This window comes from Anopheles maculipalpis, chromosome 2RL (genome assembly GCF_943734695.1).
Source record: "Anopheles maculipalpis chromosome 2RL, idAnoMacuDA_375_x, whole genome shotgun sequence".
NCBI lineage: Eukaryota > Metazoa > Arthropoda > Insecta > Diptera > Culicidae > Anopheles > Anopheles maculipalpis.
This window is the reverse complement of record NC_064871.1, coordinates 97516840-97539929: the sequence shown is the minus strand read 5'-3', so window position 1 is coordinate 97539929 and position 23090 is coordinate 97516840. Positions and strand designations below refer to the sequence as shown.

General features: G+C 44.0%; 3 protein-coding genes across 3 annotated transcripts in view; 2 read left to right on the top strand and 1 right to left on the bottom strand.

Moving 5' to 3' along the window:
- The window catches only part of LOC126567893 (POU domain, class 6, transcription factor 2-like), a 43112-nt gene extending 28634 nt beyond the window's left edge, over positions 1-14478 (top strand). Inside the window, exons 2-10 of the mRNA XM_050224238.1 lie at positions 8878-9112; positions 9203-9481; positions 9560-10364; positions 10428-10882; positions 11803-11983; positions 12603-12659; positions 13846-13929; positions 14125-14273; positions 14342-14478. Coding sequence (XP_050080195.1) covers positions 8878-9112; positions 9203-9481; positions 9560-10364; positions 10428-10882; positions 11803-11983; positions 12603-12659; positions 13846-13929; positions 14125-14273; positions 14342-14478 — 2382 coding nt within the window. The remainder of the gene's footprint in view (positions 1-8877; positions 9113-9202; positions 9482-9559; positions 10365-10427; positions 10883-11802; positions 11984-12602; positions 12660-13845; positions 13930-14124; positions 14274-14341) is intronic.
- Positions 1-23090, top strand: part of LOC126568609 (mobility group protein 1A) — a 99874-nt gene that overhangs the window by 7215 nt on the left and 69569 nt on the right. The gene's annotated exons all lie outside the window — the stretch shown is intronic.
- LOC126568176 (UNC93-like protein) lies at positions 16425-18330 on the bottom strand. The gene is made up of 7 exons (XM_050224616.1): positions 18077-18330; positions 17711-18003; positions 17403-17634; positions 17186-17345; positions 16844-17108; positions 16606-16768; positions 16425-16538 (listed from the first exon to the last, which is right to left on the bottom strand). Exons 1-7 carry the CDS (start codon positions 18328-18330, stop codon positions 16445-16447), a joined length of 1461 nt encoding a protein of 486 aa, XP_050080573.1. The 3' UTR covers positions 16425-16444.

The following is a 23090-nucleotide window of genomic DNA, read 5'->3' as shown; positions in this document are numbered from 1 at the left end:
AGGGGAGAATGTGGGTGGGAATGGTGAAGGGTTCAAATGCAAACGGCCACTTGGAAAAATCGCCCACTCGAAAGCGAGTGAAGGAGAGAGAGAGCGTGTTGGTAGGACTGCCTAAAAATCCTCCTAAAAAAAATGATTGCCTCTCTAAGGCAACGGTAAGGTGACACAGACGGGGGAAAACAGTGGGTTGGTCCAGATGTGTATGTTAGTGATTATTGCTTGCTCTCTTATGCTGCTAGAAAAACACACTCACACGACGTACATGGAACGCACACGCAGCAGCCACCAGAAAATGCATCTCCACTGCAAACGGGTCATCACCGATAGTGAAAGAGTAAGAAAATTGCAATAAAAAAGCATTTTCTCCCAACACTCCCTCATACACACACGGCCACACACACGCATCGGGAACGTGCCTAATGCCGTACGAGGCTTTCCCAGTTTGTGCGTCAATTTGGAACGGCCTATTCATCGTTCCGAGGGCGTAGGGAAATCGACTAAACTGAGATCCGCGAGAAAATGGGAAAACAGAAGATAAAAAACCACCACCAACGGGGGCAGGTTGGCAGGTTGTATGGCGCGTAATTTTCGGCGTACCAACTAGGGAAAAACTACCCACCGTACTGGGCTATCTTTCATTATTTCCCTGGGTGTGTATGCTTTTTTTTAACCAAGCGAATCCTAACTCTGACACACACATAGGAAGTTTCCAGAAGGCAACGAGGTAACGTACCCAATCGCGAGTTCGCGAGCCACCCAGGCAAGTTAAGAGCGCGTTTCGCGTTGGTGTGTATGTTGCTCGCTTATTTGTCCTTTTTTATGTTGCATGCTCACATTCCTTTTTCTTTCGCTTGGTGTCAGTCAGCCATTCGGTTTTTCTGTAGGTTTTTCTATTCGTTCTCAATTTCTTTTTTTCATTTTCATTTGGTTTTTTTTTCTCTTGTTTTGTTTTGTATGATTTTTTGTATTTTCTTGCTTGTTTTCTTTTTTTTGGGCAGTTTTTTCTCCTTTTTTCTGTATTTTTTTCTCGCTCTCCACTCTACGTTTAACTTTGCACTTTTTGGGTGATCGGAAAACGAAAATATAGAAAAATTTCCTACACCACCTTTCTATGACTTTTTCCCCATTTGGATCGCCCCCCCCCCCCCCCCCCCCTAACACCCCCTAAACCTTTTTCCATCCAATACTGGGGAAAAAAATCATGCACCCACACACACACGCTTGCTCGCGGAAAAGCTCACTGCAAACGGACCGCATCTAGTGGCCTTCTACTAGACAGGGGTTGCACTAGTAGAGAAGGGGAAAATAGGGGATGAAAAATGTCGGGAAAATATGCAAACTCTCTCTCGCTCTCTCTCTCTCTCTCTCTCTATCTCATATTCCCCTTATCTTCATCCGCGAGTCACCCGCAATCGATCGCATTGGTCATCTTTTCCATCCCGAAAACGGGATCCAAGCCTTTCCCCTCTCCCTTCCTCTCTTTTTTTGTGTGTCCAGTGTGTCGCACCGTCGAACCTGTGTCGAACGACTTGGAAAGCCGAAGGGTTACGCAGGCAGGCGCGGACGGGAACGAAATTCTAACGTTCAAACACACCAATCACACACAAACACGCTCACACCATGTATGTTTTGTTGCTGCGATGTCCTGCAATGTCCTGCGACGCGAATGTCCAGCGGGACAGCTTTGCAGAAGTTCTCCCAGCGATTTTTTTCCCTACCATCGGGCGCACAATTTCTTGTTTTGCTTTCTTTTTTTTTTTTTTTTGACCAACGAGAGCTACGCGAGAATGCACACCCGGGTGGGGACATGGAAGCGGGGAACTGAGGGTCCAGAAAATACATAACAAACGCGCAGACTGCACAAATATATCAACACGCGAGAGAGTGGCGTAGCGGCCGTGGCGCGGATTTTTATTTTCCACCCTCAGGAAAAACCCCCCTGAAAAGCGGGGTGATGGTGCAAGGGGCCGGCAAAAGGGGTATCTACTCGATGCCGTCGACTTCTTTTTGTGGTGAGAAAATAAAACCGACGCAGCGTGTGTGTGTGTGTGCGATTTTCATTTTTCGTTTTCTCAGCTTCCAGTTACTTCCATGCTTTCCGTGTCCTTACGTGTTGTTGGGGGAAACGGAGGAGGTCCTACATGTTTTTTTTTTTTTTCGTTTCGAAGGTTGGTTTTTGAGTTGATTTTCTCCTTCTTTATGTGGTCCGCGGAATGTCCAAACTCGCCAAAAAATACCGATTCCGATCAACAACGAAGCATCCGGGAGCCACGCAAGGGAGTTCGCTCGTCGTCTCCCGCATGCGGTGGCGCGAATACGGAGCTGTGGGTGGTTGGGGCTAGTGTTTGGACGTACGCACACATATGCGAATGCCGGACCAGCAGTCGACACTGGTCCCCCCAACCCAAAGCCAAAGCTCCAATGGCAATGAGATGCGATTTAATTTTTTGCTCCTTTCTTGCACGTTGCAGAGCGTATTATATCCTTCAACTTGCTGCTACAGTAAATCAATTCAGGAAAGTCTTTGTGCATGAAGCTGTTTTATACATTTGGAACATTTTTAGTAATTCAAGAGGAAGGATATTTTGTTTAAATTTTATATTCTTCATCCATTTGGGCCTATTCTTCATCCATTTGTGACCAGACATCGGATTCACAGAAGCCTTTCTAGAAGCCAATCAGTTAGTAATAGTAATTTTCTCCATTTAATTCTGCTGTCGATGAATGGTTGATTGTATACAAGAAAGTTTGCTTATCAATAAAGTTAGAATATTTTTAAGTTAAAAAGTATACCAAAATGAAGCCTATTTGTCCTTAATTTTGGTCCAGAAGCTTCAAAACAAATCTTGATAGATGATTTGGCAAATGTATTAAATAATCTTTCCTGAACTGAGCTTGATTTATTTACCAATTAGCTTTATTTAAAATAAAGAGTTCTAATTCGTTTCATAAAAATGATGCCATTTCGTACAATAACAAAGAAAGTCTAGTTTCCAAGCAAATTACATTCCATTTCTTTTAATGATCATTTCCAAAATTTCCCTATAAATTGCATGCAATCTGTTACGAATGCTTCATGAATGCAGAACATGCGCAAGAACGCATACATGCTGTCGGTGCCCCATAAAACGCGATCAACCAACCTAAAACCAGCAGCAGTGAATGTGTATGATGTGCTCACTTTATCGTGCTCACCTATAACAGCTATGTATACTCTAAATTCAAACTGGCCAGCGACAAAAAAAAAACACACACACACACAATCCCCATAACGATGCAAACGATGTTACATTTTACAGGCGCGCACAAATTTCGAACGAAGATATTAATTCATGCAAAGCATCTACGCGCACCATAAGACCGAACCACGGGGAAAACGGGCAAAATGGACCAAAACAGGAAAATATGTACGTGGAAAAATAGCCAAATCCCGCTACGCCCAATCCAATCAAACTCGCGCATTGCCCGTGACGGGAAGGGGTTGGGTGGCATTGGCGTCCTAAAAAAAAGTCTTATTTTAGGATCGCATTTCTAAAAAATTGCCCACAGAAAAAAGAATGTGCCAAACTTCCAGCACGATTGCCCAGCACGGTACCATCTAAGCTGCCATCAATATTCGCGAACAGACACACACACACACCCTCACGGTGCAGCTTCCGCACGGTGGAAAACAACTTCTAAGCCACCACATCGTCTCCCCTTTTGTGGGGCTTGGTAACTGCAGTACGGGAAAATTTGATAACGGCTGCAATATTTTGTCCGAATCACACCTTTGCAGGCGTGAAATATGGACACGACGCCGAAGGACACACATGCGAGAATGAAGCAACAAAAAAAAAGCCTTTTGCATGGTGAGTGTAGGAAAATCGAATGAAAATCTGTCTAGCGGGCAAAGGGCGGTTGAAGGTGGAGATGGTTGGAAACAAAAATAAAAGTCCGAAATAATATACACACAAGTGAGCAAAGTTTTCCTCGCTCGGAAGCTTACTGACCGAAGGTGAATCAGGACCAGGGAGCAGCCGAGCAGGGGAAAAGAAATTATGGAAAAAAATGGAATTACGATCCAGCTGCTCACTATCGGCCCTTACATCCCCTTCCTCATCTTGCGCCATCTTTCAGCTGACATAAAGTAACGCGCAAACCAACCAACAAACAAACAAATAAACAAGGAAAAAATCGCACCAGCAAGGCAGATATAAATTAAAACCCCATCGCGCATAACTCTCTTTGCGCGAAGGAAGCTAAACCACCCACGTGGCCCTGGACCAGAAGCAGTCCGTGCTAGTTTTGTGGAATTTTTCTCGCACACAACACACAAAAGCATCACCCCAAAAAACACACCGGCCGTGTGTATGGGAAATGAAAAATGCGATTGCGAAGAATCGATGTGGCGCGTGGAATGAGCCACACAGAACCATAAGAGTCTGATGATATTATTATTTTTTCTCTCGTTATTATTTGCACACACACACAGAGGTGGGAGGTTTTTTTTTGGGGACCCACCCATCGTGCCAGTCCCGAAGACTCCTATCCCACATGAAACGGTGTGAGAAATCGTGCTCCATCCATATTGCATTTTACAACATCGTTCCTATCGAGGCTAAGTCGTTTTCGCGAGGGCATGATGAAGTGCATGCGGTGGTGTGAGGATGATATGATTTGCTATGCACCCCCCTTCTCACACACACCTATGGAAGGCACCTGACTATTTCACCCTCTTTGAGAAGGGAGTTTGATGGTCGCGTGGAAGTTCGCGCAAACGCTTCAATTCTGTAACGTGTGTCTGCGTTTTTCATTTCAAAAACTGTCCTCACACACGCAGCAGACGGGCGAAGCGTTTAAGCAAAAGAATACCAACCAACAACAACACACACCCGTACACCCTGTAAAAAGGAAAATTGCAACAACAAAAAAAGTCGTCGTAATAAAGCATTAGCATTGCGCACATTATAAACAACGGGGCAAGCAGGAGACAGGGCGAACGAGGTGACCATTCCGGCACCCTTGATGGAATGAAAAAGTCAAATTCATCCTCTTTTTCCAACCTCACCTTGCCACCCTTGGGGTGGGTGGGACGTGTCCTGTCAACGGGTTGTGTGTGTATTTTTTTTTCTTCTCCCTTTTATCGTCTTCGTCTGTCCACTTTGGTCCTCCACAGAAACAGCACATATTGGATTGAGTTTTCTCCTCGTTTTGTGTGTGTGTGTGTGCTCGGTGGAAGGCGAGTGGTAAAAAGGAAGGAAGGAAAGGAGGGAGTCTATTTCGCGACAACGATGTCCGCGATGTCCGTCCAACATCTGGTCATTTGCAAAGGCTGCTGCTGGGCTGGGTCCGTCTAACCCATCAGCGTCTATCGTCGTTCGGGACCGTCTATCGAACGGAACGGAGCGACCAAACGCGCCATCGCATCAGCTTGGAAAGGTAAATCGCGTCCTCGTTCGCGCCCTGTTTTCGCAATGGGGCAAGGGAATATGGCCATACATACAAATATATATTTTTTTGTTCTTCTTAACCCTTAAGTGATGTGTCGATTGAAACATTCAATCAGTTAAAATGGATTTCTCTACTGCTCGATTAATTTGTGGATTGATTTAAGTCGTTGAAAGCTCCACAATGTCCTGCTCCAAATTTTGTTGCCGGGCTCTATGAGGACTTCAGTTGAAAAACTAAAATCTTGAGGCCAGAGTCTGTAAAATGTCCACATAATCCTATGAAATCCGATACAGGTTCCTAGCATTCCGAAGCGTTTGGTATGAGAAATACCTTATTGGATAAATATTTTAAAGAATAAATATACTACAAACTTATAAAAATCAATTGCACAAAGCTAAAAAAGTTCGATAGTTCTACTTTAATTCGATAAGCTTCCCCAGCATGTTTAAAAAAAAGGACCTCCATTTGTATTTCTACTCACAACTTCCATATGCCTAAGCATTCTCCAACATTTGGCGCGTCCGTTAAAGGGTTAATTTACTCATTTGAATTTTTCCTGCACAAGCAAAATGATTATTCTTCCCTCCCCGGCACTATAATGTATGACAATCTTTGCTTTTTTCTCCTGTTTTTTTATTTTCTCCTCTACTTTCCCCATGGCTCAACTATACCGTTTTTGCATAAAACTCTCCTTCTAGTGGTACGTCGTCCCGTCGCAATTGCCTTCAGTGTACGCGCGTAATTTCGCGCGTTCAGTGTTCTACCCACTGTTTGCCCTCCGAATCCCCGAGCCGACAAACCATACGAACATACACTGCAAAGTACGGTGAAGACCTAGGAGCCCGGGTTCGACTTTATTGTTGATCGTAATCAACATCAACATCGACTCATCTCCTCGTTCGTGTTCTAGCTTGTGGCGAGCTTCACTTCACAGGCTGTGGTACGAGTGACGAGGGAGCTGGGGGACAAAGCAAAAAAAAGTGGAGAAAATAAAAATCTACACACAACGCCCGCACACACACACATATATATTGGAAGAGAGACGTATGGTAACTGAATTTAAAACACCCACGCCTTATATCATTATGGCGATTATTATGCGACTGGATAAGGGTGCACGATGAGGCGGACAGGTGCGATGGTGATGGTAGCGAAAGGGTTCTTTCCCTATATCTACTACTCTCTTTCTTCCTCTCACCCACTCTCCTTTTCTCACTCTATTTCATGCGCTGATCTTTTCGAAGCTTACCTCATTTCCTAGCCATGGATGGACACAGTCCATCCGGGTTAGTGGGTGGTGGAGTAGGTGGACATTAGAGGAAAGGGAAGGGAGAAAATCGCGTCCCCTCATCGTTCATCAATATACCGCCGATAGGTATAAGGGCAGTGCAGGTTTCTTCCCCTCCCTTTCGAACCACCCTCCCCAACACCAGGCCGAAAAGGCAGGGACAACGATCCAGAACGAAAATCGTCAGAGCATACTGCGAGTAATCATGATTCCTGACTCACACTAAAGACAGCTCTCTCTTCGTAGAGGTGGGTGGGGACTCTAGGGGTGGTGTTACACGTACGCGCAAAAAAGTACCTTTATCTTTCTCTCTCGCTCTCTCTCGCTCTCTCTCTAGCGCGTTCTCTTTCACTCTGAGGGTTGTTTGAATTTCTCGCCATCCCGACGATAATCATATTTCTCTAGGCGCTTGCTAGGTTCGAAAATATTTTACACAAACATGCACACACACACGCACATGTCCACCCCTTGAAGGCAATCACCGTCATCCATGTGCCACCCCTCCTCCTGTCTGCCTCTTGCTCGCATATTACATCGGCAACTTATCGATGTTTTGCAATCCGAGCGATGCATCTAGGCAGGCCTCGGTTGCTTGGTCGTCCTTGTTTTTTTGTTCGCTTTCCTGCTTATATCCTTGCAATAGAAACCATGCAACCAGAGTCGAGAGTTGAGTCCCCAGTAGCTGTAGCGGCTTAAGTTCATGTATTTCACCCCCTGTTTTCTCGGTTCCGTGAAGCTACTACTACGTGAAACGAAAGAAAAAGTGGTATGGAGAGCGGGAAAAAAAGATTATCGCAAATTTGCAAAAAAAAAAATGGGAGCAAAATTATCCCCATATTCACACTAACATACACAAACGTCCAGAGAGACACATAGATAGGGAAAAAGGGTGAGAAAAGGGGTGAGACGCACCGGAGACTTAATAATGCTGCCGCTGGACATAGCTCTCGAGTCGTTCGTTCACTTCAACTGGCCCAGGTCCGGTCGGTCGATCCGGGGGCCCCCAGTTCGTTCATTAATTTGGTGAAATAATTAAAATAGATTGGACCATCGTCATCCGAGCATTCGCGTGTGGTGGGTACAGTGTTGCAGGAGGAGAAACCCACCGGATGGAGGCTTTTGGGGTTGGAGGACGCGTTGAAGTTAAAAATCAACTCATCACTAACTAAGGTCGATAAACATGTGCTTCATGCTGGAATATGCTTTTTTCTTCTTTCGTTCATTTTTTCCTAACAGAGCAGAGACATAACAGGGTGTGTGTGAGTGTGTGTGTGTGTGTGCATGTCAATAATATTATCGCTTCGAACCCGGCACCAACCATTTGGTCCATTTTTCCCTCACTGCAAATGAGTGTTTGCCCGCTGACGTTTGATTGCAGATTTTCCTTCATTTCCACACATCACCAGCCTGATGGTGCTGGTGGATCCAATTCTGTTATGCCTTCGGGGTAAAATTTGGCACCCGGCCTTTCGGTGTTAACCAAATATGGCACTTTGTGTACGTTTTTGGGGTGTAGTTTTTTTCTTTGTTTACCCTTCTCTTATTCATATTCGTTGTCTCGTTGATGTAATAATATTTCCTAAAATAAATAACGAAGCCTGGGAACTATTGAGTTAGATTTTAAATTTATTTTAATCCCAAAATTTATTATTTTTTATTCCACCAATGCTTGTTAGCTTTATTGTAAGAAATAAGGGCTTCACAGAAATAATTTTCACATCCCAACTATTATAAGCTTCCTCTTTTGAGGTTCGTTTTTAATTCAAATCACTGAAGAACTCCACCTTTTTTTTGGTGCTGCAATTATCTTCTCTCTATTGCAAAAATATTTAGTCCCGCCTTCATCCGCGCAAGTCGCAAATCAGAGACACGTGTCAAGTCAAGTGATTTTTTTTTCTCGCTCACCACGCAGTAGTGTACATTATGTGTCGTAGTCGAAATTTTGTCGAATAAATAAGAACTCCGCAGCAATGATTTAATGTCTAATTTACTTTTCTTCGAAGAAAATTCATCTTAAACGCTTTTATATTCATTCTTAATTTGACACGAAACCCAATTAGTTACATACTTTTGATAGTTTTTGCAAATTTTTACTAAAAAAAAGGCGTTTTATCGAGGTAAAATCACTATCTTTTTTCACTTTTTCTATTCCACAGAATAGAAGACGAAGTGATCACTGTAGCCGGTCGAACAGTCCATTCCTGAACCCGACCTCAACCGAGCTAGACGGCCGGTGTAGTAACAGCAGTAACAAACAGACCGGAATCCTGCGTACCGCTCAGGACAAGATGTCACCACTCTCGATGCCCACCGGTCCGAGCGCGACCTCGACGACAGCAGCAGCCGCCGCCGCTGCCGTCGCTGCTGCCCAAGTACACCTTAATGGAACTAGTGAGTACATATCGAACGCCATCACCCCTTGCTGCAGCAAAACTGGAGCAAAGGTTAAGCTAACACCCCGCCGGGCATGTTTTCTTCCAGTGCAAGACATGTTAAATCTACAGAAACTGCAAAGCTTAGCACAGCTAACGGGAGCGAGCGTGTTAGGCCCGAGCCTGGGACTCCCGACGTCCCCTTTGCTGGGGAATTCACCACTCAACCTGAGCCTGTCGGGTCAAAATCACAGCCCACAGGTATTGGGGCTAGGACCGGCGGCACCGATTGCTGCGGCCGCACCTCAGATGCCACAGCTGCTGCTGGCGTCGGGACAAATTATGCAAGGAATCCAAGGTGCCCAGCTGCTCATACCGACGTCTCAAGGTAAGCTTTTTTTTCCCCCATACGAGACACTTCAAACAAATGGGACATTTTGGTAAAGGAAAGTGTCTCTTTGACCAGGAATTGCTACCCAAACGATCCTCACGATCCCGGTCGGACAGCAGGTGATATCGAACATGAGCAGTGAGGCGCTGCTGCAGTCGTTGAACTTTAACAATTCCCTCAACGAAACCCTTAGCACACAGGCGGCTCAAGCGGCCGCGGCTGCTGCTGCTGCTGCTGCCAGTGGCGGTCTGTTTGCGACTCCCCGTGATGCAACGGGATCCTCCAGCTCGGGGTTACTTTCGACGCAACTGCTCGCATCGGCTGGGGGACACTCCCTGCAGCAATCCCAGCAACATTCCCCCAAAGGTTTGCACTACGCCAACCACCACCACCACCATCACCATCACCTTGGGGATGTGAAGTTTAAGCCAAACTCCACCTCGTCTTCGTCGGCCACCTCAGCGTCCGGTTCGAGCTGCTTACCTTCGGTGCACGATAGTCACCGACAAGCCGGTCACTCCCTGTCGTCCTCTACCGCCTCTAACTCTCTTGGACATGCGACGGGTGGTCGCATGACGCCCGACATTCATCGGACGAAGCTACAACCGGGTGACTCTCCGAAACGGATCTCACTGGCCACGTCTTCTCCGCCCGTGTCTGCCACGCTCAGCCGGCCCGCTAGTTATGCTTCCTGTTCGTCCTCACCTTACGAGAAATCGATGCCGCTAAAGCGAACACTTTCCCCTCCGGCCACCCTCAACTGTACCACTCCGAGCAGTAGTAGTGGCCACTCTAGCAATGGACATTTGCAGGTTAACGTGCACGGCAGTGCCATCAGTGCAACAAGCCCTCGGTCTCCGTCGGACAGTGCAATCAACAGGTAAGTGTGCCTTTCAGGCAAAATAATCGCCCTTCTCAACCGTGTGTTTGTGTTTCTTGTCAGACTTGGTCTACCGAGTGGCAGTGATCTGATCACCTCCAAATCGAAACTATCGCCTGCCGGATCATCCAACTCCGGTCTAGCTTTACCGAAGGAACAATCCTCAACCCATCCCCACTCGTCCCTCTCACCGCTTCACCATCAATCTTCCTCCGGACCATCTGCGCCCGGGTCGACCGGTAGACCCGGATCGTGTGATCTGGAGTTGATAGAGCAACATCAGCACCAGCAACAGCATCACCGAGCACCATCGGTGGACGAACTGGACCTAGACAAACCATCCACCGTCGGCAGCAGCAGTAGTACGGCAGTGCATCCGTTGCAGAAACGACCACATCACAGTGCAACCAGCACGCCACCGCCCAAACTGAGTCCGGCGGGGTCCGCCGGCAGATTATCGCACAGCGACGATGACGACGATGACGCCTCGAACCACGAGTTTCTGGAAGAGCATCCAAGTAAGCCAAAGGTTTAGTTCTTCTGATTTTAGCCGTCTTTCTTTCACTCTATACACCCCACAATGCAGTTTTATTATTTAAAATGTGTTACGGTGACGTTCAATTGGCCCCGAATGCTCCTGTATCTGTTCTCAATCAATCATAATCAGATGGTGCGGACAGCTTCAACCGACGTCATCAAAGTGAACTTTTTTTCGAGTCAATCTCGATCCCGGTTTTCTCATTATTGTCCACAATCCACACCACGTTACTACGTACAGTCGGGTTGTGTTCAGCATTAAGTGCAAGATTTAGGCTTTCTTTGTGCCTTAAAAACAAACCCCAGATACCCTCATGCACCGGGGAGGCGGACCGATCCGAAGCACATGTCATTTCGTGTTCAATTCTCCACGGCGCAGCTTCTGTTTTTCTCGTCCGCCCTGCGTTCACAGCCCCGTAGACCGGCTTCTTCGAGTCAATTAATTTGACATTCTTTATTAACGCTTAATTTACGCTAAACATTTCCCTTAATGTGCTTTATTAGTCGCGTTCCTGGTACTTTCGGGCGGCGATCGACACAAGCACACACACGCCAACCGGGTCGGGTCGCTCCGGCGGTCTTTTACATTATACATGATTGTAGAACATTTGCGGTTGGCCACATCATCACCGTGTTGCACAGGGATGGTGGACATTAACGGTCGCGCCATTGTGCGGTGGCTGGAGGTCTGGAGTGCTTCCTGCCTGGTCATCTTCTTGCCAATAACGCGTGTGTTCAATAATAATATCTCTTCGGGCCCGGCTTGTTTGCCCCAGTTCACAGCCTCCACGGCGAGTCGTCCCAAGTCCATGTGCTATATTGGTTTAATTTTCTTTCCCTTTCTTCCATTCCGTCTCTCTCTCTCTCTCTCTTCTACTCTCCGCTTTCGTGTGGCCTATAGATGAGTTAACAATCAATCAAACTAATTGCAACGTGGTGGACGGTATCGATCTGGACGACATCAAGGAGTTCGCCAAGGCGTTCAAACTGCGGCGACTGTCGCTCGGACTCACGCAAACCCAGGTCGGTCAGGCGCTGTCCGTTACCGAGGGTCCCGCCTACAGCCAGAGTGCCATTTGCAGGTAATTCACTGTTCATTTGTAAGCCAAAGCATAGAAAACCATCCTTTTTTCTGAGCTTTAAAACAAAATAATTGGGAATTTGTGGATATAAAAATTAACATTTACAGTAAAGTTATAAAAATGAAAATTTCTTCTATAGTTAAATGAACGTTTGCTCACAAGACAATCAAGAAATGTATTAAGAAAAATTCAAATCAAAATTAGTACCCTCCGATAACCAAACCCAGAATGTTTCCAACCGAAATGATGCTCTTTGACACACACGTCGTTGCCAGGACATTGGTTCGTTTCGCGCCATTGCGTTCGGACAAAGATCAGACCAGAAGCAGGCCCCTCTTGGCTCTTGGCAACGCACTACCATTTCCGTTTCCGTGTACTTATCGTTTGTTTCTTCTTTCCATTGTTTCTTCCTTTTTCTTGGGTTTTCCTTTTCGTTTTTGGGTTTGCTACAACAAAACATAAAAATTAAAAAACCACACACTATCAAACAATATGTTGATGATGATGATGATGTTATCAAATCCTGCCCACAACAACAACGCTCCGAATGCGCTCCGGACACACATACACACATCTACACACACACACACAATTACGGACACGCATAACAAAACTCCAGCGCACTCGCCGCCCAGATGTATTGTGCAGCGCAACTTTCATCGCAGCAGCAGCAAATGTATGTATGAATTGAGACTCTAAACTATAGTAGCAATATTTTGTTGTTCCGTTTTTTTCACTTTATTTATTGTACATTATAAACTGTTGCTTCTTGCTTGTTCACCCACTTTTTGTTCGCTTCAATGGGCCTCTGATTTCCAAACTGTGCTCTAGTGCGACTTTTTTCTAGATGTAGTTTAAGCATGTTAGCTAACAATTAATGGCGTTACACACTAACACACGTACCCAAGCACAAAACTTGTAAGGTAAGAGATGCAAGAGGCCCCCTTGAAGGTCCCCCCAATTCCCCAATCGAAGCATTCCATACGTTTTAAACGAACGAAATTAAAAACCATTAACATTTTAATGAGCGTAAATCAAACCGATACAAAGGGGGTTTAATTTTAGACCATCAATCGTCAATCGAGAACACTGTCCTTCTGGGATTGTTAAGCAATTCGTTAAGTGTGCGAGGCAAACCGTAAACGGAAAAGAACTCTTTCCCACAGCGACACAGTTCCATTCTTTCGTGCTTGTTTTTGCTCCAGTAGTAGTAGTGTCTCGTAGCTTTAGGTTTTGTGAACGTTTTAACACTTTTTCTCTTCGTATTTTTACTTTCTAATCAAAGGTAAGCTTTTACGCTTTATTTTGTTTTATTTTTCCTTTTTTTTTGTTTTCTTTTTTTTGTTTTGTTTTGTTTTGATTAACCAGAACAGTCTTTCGTTTTTAGTTTTTTCTTTTTCTTACTTTAATTTCTTTCGCTTTTACAACTTTATTTTTTCTCTTTATGTATGTTTTCATGTTTGTGTATTGCTTGGTTTGATTTTAAAATTCACTCACACCAGTAACAAAAAATAAGGCAAAATAAAATTTTGATCAATGTCCTGGCAATCTTTTGTACCTTTTCTTCCTCTACTCTAATGTTCCTCTCCCGTTCTTCCTTCTCATTTTTCCCTCTCCTATTTGCTCCATTGTCACGATTCTTCATTGGCTTTAGAGTATAACACTAGGGCTATAATACTGTGTACGGTTATGGTATGTTATTGTTTTGTTTGATTTTCTACTTAAATTTCGTTTTCTATATTTAAATCTTATTTTTACTCTTATTTTCCTTCTTTTCTCTTCATCCACACACACACACTCACACATGCACCACACAAATCTACACACTCACACCACCCTACAACCCAACCATCCGCGGGCAGGTTTGAAAAGTTAGACATTACTCCCAAAAGCGCACAAAAAATTAAGCCCGTGCTCGAGCGCTGGATGAAGGAGGCGGAAGAAAGGTAAGACAACAAACTGTTTGGATGCAATTTTGCTAGCCAGTGGGTAGTGTTGCGCCTGCACTCAAATGCCTACACGTGGTGTGCACCCCCTAGCACTTACCTAGAAGATCGTTCATCTGTTTTAATGCACGCGTTTTGCTGCTTTTTAATTGCCAAATTTCGCTCTTTCGCTTCCCGATTGTAAAACCCGTTCAGTCATTCGTCTAGGTACAAATCGGGCCAAAACCACGTGCCAGACTTTATCGGTGTGGAACCGTCCAAGAAGCGGAAACGAAGGACATCCTTTACACCACAAGCACTCGAGCTGCTGAACGGTCACTTTGAACGGAACACACATCCCTCCGGTAGGAACACAGAAAAGTCCTCACAGCCCCCCTTCAGCCACACCCACTAAAGGTCGATCTATTTTTAGGAACTGAAATAACCGGCCTAGCCCATCAGCTCGGCTACGAGCGGGAAGTTATACGCATCTGGTTCTGCAACAAACGCCAAGCGCTCAAGAACACCGTGCGTATGATGTCCAAGAGCTTCAAGATGGAAAATACTTAAACCGTCAGCATCTAGTTCGGTGTAGCCAGAAGGGCGGGAACGAACGATCGCGAGTTCAATCGCGAACCCGTAGCCATATAAACGTAAGGTGCCATTCCGATATTGAATATGTACACATATGTAGGATACGTAGCATGATACTAGGATGTACGATGTAATTTGTGGAGATTTCAGCAGGAAAGATTTTATTTTTTTCATTTGTTTCTTTCTCTTCTCGACGACCCCCTAACCCTGACAAATAGTAGCATTGCTTCGGAACGAATATGTTGGGGATGAAAAAAGGCTTGTTTAATTCTTCGGAAAGTTAAGAAGACGTCTCCATATTCCCTGTTGCTAGCACTCCACATGTTTCTTTCAATAGGCACCTCAAAATAGAGTTCGGTTAGCAAAAACCCTTTCATTTATTCTTATAATTGCTTCGCATCTTGTGTGAACTCGTGAAACCAAAGTTCCTAATCTTTATAGTAAGACAACCACAAGCACACACACAGACACAAGAATGAACTAGGCAAACAACCTATCCTTCTTCAACTCGTGCGTAAACCACATCCGATATCCGATCAAAATTATCATTGATGTAAAATAGCTCTTCTGGTCACACGTAAACGTAAATCGAACCATAGTCATTGTGAATGTGTAATAATTGTATTAAAAAAAAACCCCTGAGAAAGACGCACAGAATCTCCGGATCTGGAAAATTTTCAGAACATTTTGTGACTTATTTTCTATACCAGACCAGCTCCTCATCACCCCAAATATGCGTATTATTTTATGCCAGCAAGTTTTTTTGTTGATACAGTGTGAAAGAGACATTTATGTATGTAGACAGCAAGCAAGTGTTTATGGCCAAAATAGCCAACCCGCAGGAAATCTAGTACACGATAAACTCAAAGGCGAAGATATAAATGTATGGATTTATGTTGAAATTTAACGTTTGTCCACCCATGCAAACCCATTGCAAACTCATGTGAGGAAGAATCTATATCTGTTGGTAGCAAAAAAAAAAAAGAAAAACAAATGTGTCAAATAGAATAAAGGAACGAACTCCACAAAGAAGCATCAAAGAACACAAACAAAACAAAACAAACAGCACACCATAGAACGAGAAACAGAGCTATAAGCACCTTGTACTATTAAGATGAGAATTACACAAACACGCGCAGCAAGAAAGGAAAAGAAGGAATCTATTAACAATTTCAAAAAAAAACATCTAATCCGAAAGAATAAAACGTCAATGCATTTAATTCTACTGGAAAAGATTGAAGGAAATAAAGAAACAAGTAAAATCTCCCAGAGGCACACACGCACATATACAAACTCAAAGAGAGAAAGAGAGACAGCATACTACACAGCTCATTAGTATCCGTCGTGTCGTGTGTTGTCAAGGTAACGAGCAACAGGTGGGCAGTGTAATCCGTGTAAAAAAAAAACATACAACAACAGTCATTGGGCGGGTCGTCATATCAAGTCGAGCGTTATAATGTAATATTTAAGGTAAACCCTGTAAACCGAGAGTAAATAAGTAAAATCAACAACAACAAAAAAACCGACACAACTACTGAAAAATACATTTTGCAATGCAACATTTTGTAAATTTTTTGTGGTTTTTTTGTGGATGTAATGTAGCTTTAAAGAAGTGGATCCATTTCCGAAATTGTATTGTTGTAGTTTAAAACTCAAAACAAGGAACTATGTGATACGTTTTGCATACAAAACAGTTAAAAAACGTTATAATTTTTGAATGTAACCTATATTATAGCATGAGGCTGCATACAGCAATATTTCAAATGCGTTCGGCTGCGTCCACTGTTCACTGTACGCAGCCAAATATTTTTCTAAATTCAATTTCAGTTTATTTCTCATGTGAATCATTGTTTTATTATTTGTATCACGTTCTGAAGGGAAAATAAGGAACAATTTCGAGGAAAAAAGGAGTAAAAGAACACTTTAATACTGTTTCACAATTTCAACTGTCTTGCGGTTCTTGACTAACGACTTCAAAGTTCTTTTCCGAATCGATACGCTTCGCTCGATACTCCATAAGCTCTATCATACCATACCTGTAATTAAAGGAAAGAAAAATGGTTTATCATTGCATAGAAAACTCTTTTTTAAACCTATTCTTACCCCATTGCGCCAACAGTCATCATTCCCAGCACAAACAGCAGCTTGTGGAAGGTCGGGAAAAATGAGCTGGCTGAGTACATTATGACCGAACCGCACGCTTCCCATAAACGGAAATTGCTGAACGCAGCCTCTTCATTTCCCGGGAACAAAATACCGCTCAGAGCTGCAACGAGAAAAAGGAACCGAATCTCCTTTAGCAAACTTCCTCGTCAACACTATTTCAAACAGCTTTTCTTACAATTAATTTGAATCAACCAGACCCCGTCGGCCAAACCCCAACAGGCGACGATTATGGAATACTTGTAGTACTCGTCCGTCGGTGTCCAGAGGAGCATGAAGACGATTAGGGCTGCATGAAAGACGTACGTCACTAGAATTAGCAGCCGTCGGCCCAGATGCTTCGTGACGTACGGTGTACAGGCGGCAGCGACCGTATTCGCCAGCCCGAAGCTTATCATCGCGTAACCGATGTAACTGATGCCGAGCCCACAGGCGACAAACGACTGCAACGAATGGAAGATTGCGAGATTGCGCCATTATCATTGTGTCTGGTGGGAGTCAGATGCTGCGTAACTACTACCTTCGTAAAGTCGGCCGTGATAAACGCTTGTTCTATGCCGATGAACGACACAATGGGCAAAAGTAGTAACTGATACTTGTGACTAAGCTGCCGCAAGGTGATGACGAGTGTGTTCATACCGGACACATTATTTCTGGGACTTTTGCGAACCATATTGTACCTAAAACAGATGTCATGATGTCAGAAAAATTCGCACAAGAGAGGTTATTCGCCTTACCTTTTAAGGGAATCAACCCCTAAAGCGACCGAAATAGAAGCCGCCACCATGCACGCCAGGAAGATACCGGTCAGCCGGTTCACCTGCTCCGGTTCGGGCCGTTTCAGGTCGATTGCACTCTGCGCCTCTTGGTGAATCGGTGCAGCATAGTTTGCCCCACAGGTGACCGATATATTAACGCTCGATTCAATCGTTCCATTCACCAACGAGTCAGCCTCCCCGTAGGAAAGCACTGCAGAAAGAGAGCGGGAATTACTCGATCGGTAGATTTGGCTCAAGGCAATCACGGAGAGTACTAGCGTACGTACCGGTGAATGATATCAGATTACCCAGTACTTGTGCTAGCTGGTAGAACACGAAAAACAGACTGAAAAACTTCACGATCAAGTAGTCGGTGCGAACTTTCCGTCGGGTGGCAATACTAAAGGCTTCCGCTATGATCGAAAGGTAGGTACACTTGGCACACCAGAGTGGACCACCGCCGAACCCTACGGCCAAACCGCTGGGTATGAGTGTGCCAAATGAGGGATAAAACTGGGCCGCAATGTACGGCATGTAGGCAACGAAGGACACCACGATCGTCCACTTGCATCCCAGTAGCCTGTGGGAAGTAGTAGAATTTTCTTTTAAAAAACACTCCAAACATAGTCGCACTTTGCACACTTTAATCGCACCTTATCACCAACACCGGTAGAAACAGGTTGGACACAATTAGCGACCCATAGATACAGGCGAGCGTGTACGCCCCCAACGACCCATCACTGTGCAGCGAGCTCTGCAGATTCGACGTTCCATGGAACGCCGTAAAGTGGATCATGAACGCGATCCCGAGTACGGCAATATTCTTCACAATGCGCCATTTCTCCCGTGGACCTAGCTTTTCGATCGCCTCCAGCGCTACACTGTCCGTTGCCACACCTTCCTGCATTTCCTATCGGAACACAACACAGTAACAAACGTAAACAAAGCACGGTTTCAATCACGTCAATTAGCATCCAACCGGAGGCAGCGTAAAGATCACACTGAACTTCAAAGCTCTCCCTACTCGATGTCCGGGGTCTGTGCCGCGTACGTTATGCAACTGATTAAAACAGGTTTCTAAAACTTCTCGGCCGGTTTTGGGTCCAAACCCACAACGAGTGGGTACCTTTGGCACGAATCAGACTGGCGGGCTTTGCTGAAGCTGCTGCTACGACGGGACAAGGTCATGCCGGGTAGCTTGACTTTTACTAATCCGGTCGTACAATTTCGTGCGATATTCGTAGTCGCAGTATGTGAGAGCGGGAGGGTAAGTGGTAAGGGGATGATGAAGAATTTAAATGTATTCTAAAACAGGTAAATGTTCGGGAACTTGGTGTCGCGACTGAGCATACGATTGACTTAATTAGTCAGCTCAAGATCAATGGCAGCGTACAGAGCCAGGTTACTTCCTTGCGGTGTCGTTTAAGGTAGCACGAGAATGATTTCAATTTAATTACATTATTTGCATTAGTGTAAAGTGAGAACGTTCCCTTGAATGTCCCGTTAGGAATGACATGTTTAATGGATTTAATGCATTTTTTATGGTTTTTAATCACTCTTTTAGTAATTAAAACATTCATAAAGCATTTGTATTGTACAATGGATCAAAATAAATACTCCTTTCTTATCTGTTTAAAACCTTTAATTAAAAATAAAAGACAGCAACCCTTATTTACATCGCTAATAGCGCCCTCTTGTGATGGGAGTTCAAAGCAGTCCGTTTCCACCAAATATGCTGCAAGCCACGCCCATTTCGCAGCATAACCAATTGGTTGAAAACATACATATTGACATGTTTTATGTTCTTCACGACATACTTGTTATTTGTACAACTTATTGATTCTATCACTAATTTTCGTGAATTTTAAGACGCAGGAAAGCTCAAAAGGTCAATTAATTAATATTTTATTCATCACAAGAATAAGGGGTTGTACAGCAAAACATGTTAACCTATTTCATATTCAAGTAAAATGCCGGAACTCAACCTATTTCCAGTGATACAGCAGTAAAGCGTTGCTTAATATAGTCCTCGATACCTCCATGAATTATTGGGACTATTCTGAAACATTTCAAAAGAAACTAGAATTAGAATTAGAAGAATTATAAGGAATTCAGTAAAACCTACCCAAAGTCATGCCAAACCATTCCCGATCGTTCGACAGCTCAGCATCATTGCCACTGCCGTGTAACAACACCGATCGGATGTGGTGTCGAAAGCCGACGTTTGCAACAAAAAAAGCCAGGAAGCAGTAACTCCGGGAACGGCAAACTCCTTCCTTCTCCTCATCCGCATGCTTTACATCCATCCCGGAAACGGCCCGGAAAGCCTCAGGCACGTGCTCGGCCAAAACATTTCTCTTGTTTTGGCGTTATGACGCTTTGCGTGAATAATTCTGCATTAACCTTACCGCAGGAATTGTCCATACGCCGGCAGTGAGGGCGACAAGGCGAGAAGAGGTCGCCTTGGTAAGATTAATGTATCATTCTTGGCTGTCGGAAGGGATGACACAGGCGCCCTACCCATTGGCACGGATCAAAATATTACCAAATATTATCCACAGCAAATGTAAATGTAGTGCAAGTGGCCTTTCGAGGGTGGCTTATGAGTATGAGATTTGGTTCGCTGGTGGTTTTGGATGGTGCAAATGCCTCACTAATCCAACTGCAATTCCTTTCCAATTATTTTTGGATGATGATACACATTTATTATCGTTGGTAGTGACGGTGCTAACTTGGCAACATGAGTGTGGCTATTCGTTACGGAGATACAATTTGTCATGGGCTGGGATAGAGCAGCAGTAGAGATTTAAATTCTTATATTTCTCAACTCACATCTTATTTAATATCTCATTCTTTTAGTAGTGAAAAAATAATTCTAATAAAACTGATATTTCAAACATTAAACTGCCCACAAAAACATACTCAAAGTGTGATTCGATATGGTTGATCTACCAGAATTTATTGTACATACTGATCGAACCGTAAAGTGTTTCCTGGTGTGTCCCCTTCCCACTGACAATCCTTGCTTAAGTGCTAGGGTTAGTAAATTGACTATCGATTGCCTATCCATTATTGAGCTGTTCCTCCCAACGGCCAATAAGATTCGCTCTCGAACATTGGTCACTTTATGGACCTTCCAAAATCTTCACGACATTTCCGCTAGAGAGAGTCTCGGTCCTCTTCGGTAACATCTTCCACCTTCATTCCCTTGAATTGTAGGAAAATGTGTCTCCTAGCGTCCCTCTTGTAAACTCGTGTTAAAAAACCTGAACATATGGTGCATAATAAGACGACACTGCTCTTTTTGCTCGGACGCGAATCCCCCGGAGAAATCTCCGACGACTCCGACCCGGCAATATATAGCATTGCCACTGAGCCGTTAAGAATAACGGGGCGGGCGGAACCGGCTGGCTGACTGCAGCAACATCGGGCACAAATGTCACTGCGCCGTAAGAAATGTCAGCCCCGTGGTTCAGGATGCGCGCTGGCTCGCAACTATCGCCCGCTCGGTCGTATAAAAGGGCGCACTTGGCGCGGGCCGTCCTCAAAAACCCGCCAGCAATTGGATACTTCTCGTCGTTTTCGTCGTTCGCGATGATGCACGGGAAAACCAAGGGCTTCAGCAAACATTAGTTCAATTTTTGGTGCCATTTTGCAGAAGTGAATTCAATTTCCTTGCAAAAGGCTTCAGTTTTTAACAGAGCAACTTATTAAGCAATATAAGTAAGAAAGAAAATTAAACGAATAAAGAGAAAAATAATAAAGGTGATAGAATACGTTCTTAAAAGAAAGAGAAATAATTAAACATATAACAAAAAGGTTTCTCTTGAACAAAGCCACAACAAACCACAGAAGAAAACAACAGCTCATTCGACAACCAAATCTCCCACCAACAGGAGACTTGTTGTACTTTGATAATAACTTGTTTTGATGCAAATTTCCCATAAGTGCGGTAGTTTGAAGCATGCTAATCTCATTACACCTCCGAAAAGCCAGAATCCCATCGACCCTAATGGATTCATAAAAGTAGTCGAGTGTGCCAGATATCATCAACACCAAGCAGCAAGCCAATTCTAACCCCCCATTCACCGCCCAAGTCAGCATCACTTTACTCCTGTCGTTTCAATTAAGTGGCCGGGCCTTCTGCTTTGTAACAACAACAAATCTGCAATTGTGGTAATGTACTCTAACGCCTAAACAGATCCCAGAACCCTCCGCCGTATGCTAGCCGAGGTGAGGGCACACTTTACCCATTACAACTCTATCAGCGAGCGAGCCAGCCACCACTCAGCCACTCGGTGTGCCGGCCGGGAAGGAGATTGATCGTATCTGGTGTTTTCCCTCGGGGAAATGGGACTCACGTCCCAGACTGGGAAAGTGGGAAAGTAATTGAACAAGTGTGTCCCGATAGAATATGTGTGAGGGTACACAAGAAACAAGTGTCCCTCGGAAAAAAGGACTCGGCGCAGTACATTAGAACTCATTAGAAGAAGGCAAATTGAATTGTCGATGCACGGGTTCGAATGAAACAAATTTCTTTAGCCATATGGAATGCATCAAAATCCAGTTTTCCAAAGAAAAATAATTAAACAAAGACTCTTTTGTTTATTTTTTTTATAAAACGCGCAAGACGCTTAACTATTTCACATGTTTTATTAAGTGAATAATGGAAGAAAGAAAGCTCTCGTAACAACAAGCTCTAGGCAGACACCAAAACAGATCAGAAGCGACTTTCTTGTTGTACAGAAAAATATTGAAATAACATTGATTACAAAGCAGCAGCACAAATCAAAGTAACAGTAGGCGCTCTTTAGCTTTCTCTCTCTCGTGTTTTTCATTCGTTGTTTCGCTTAAACTTCATCATATTGTAGATCGAAGCAGCCTTGTAGTTGATCGGGCCATAGTTGTTCTCCTCCAGATCGGCGTAGATCACATCCTCCGGATACGCGATACCGTCCTGTGGATGAAGGATTCATTTGAACGGCATGTTTGCAGCACGGAATTTGTGGCCCGTCATTTTGTGTGGTGCAAATAGAATGGCACAAAAAAGAAAAAAAACACTCATCGGCATTCGGTTAGTGTTACGACAGCAAACGTCAGAGAGCGACGTCAGCAAACGTCAGTGTAGCAAAAGTAGTCGTGGTGGTAGTAGTAGTAGTAGTAGTAACAAGATGATCATCAATCGGAAGATACTAAAGCAGCGACGCAGAAATGTCAAATAGAAGGGCATTTTACTCGCTTAATACTTACCAATATAGAACCTTTTGGGTCATCTTATCAGTAAGTATCCGTTTTAGTGCTTTAAATTGCTTCTTTTAAGACGCCGTTTCGTTTTGTTTTTTTGTATATAAATTGCAAAATAAAAATTGTCAACTTTATTTCTCGGCAGCACTGTGTTGCGACTGTTCGGTAACCAAAGTTCGTTCGTCACCGACCATCTTCCGCCAATGTTTTTGCTCTGTCCTCACTGTTCACACGCGCGGTGTCTGCCTTATCGTTTTGCAATAAAAACAAATAATAAACCAAATTGCTTATCAATCTATACCGCTTGCCTTAACGTGTAACACCTTTGGATTTGAATTCTTCTCTTCCCCGAAGGTAAAAATGGTTTGACTTTTTTTTAAACGCTTTTGTTTTAATTAACATTTAAAGCTACTAAGTGCAGCA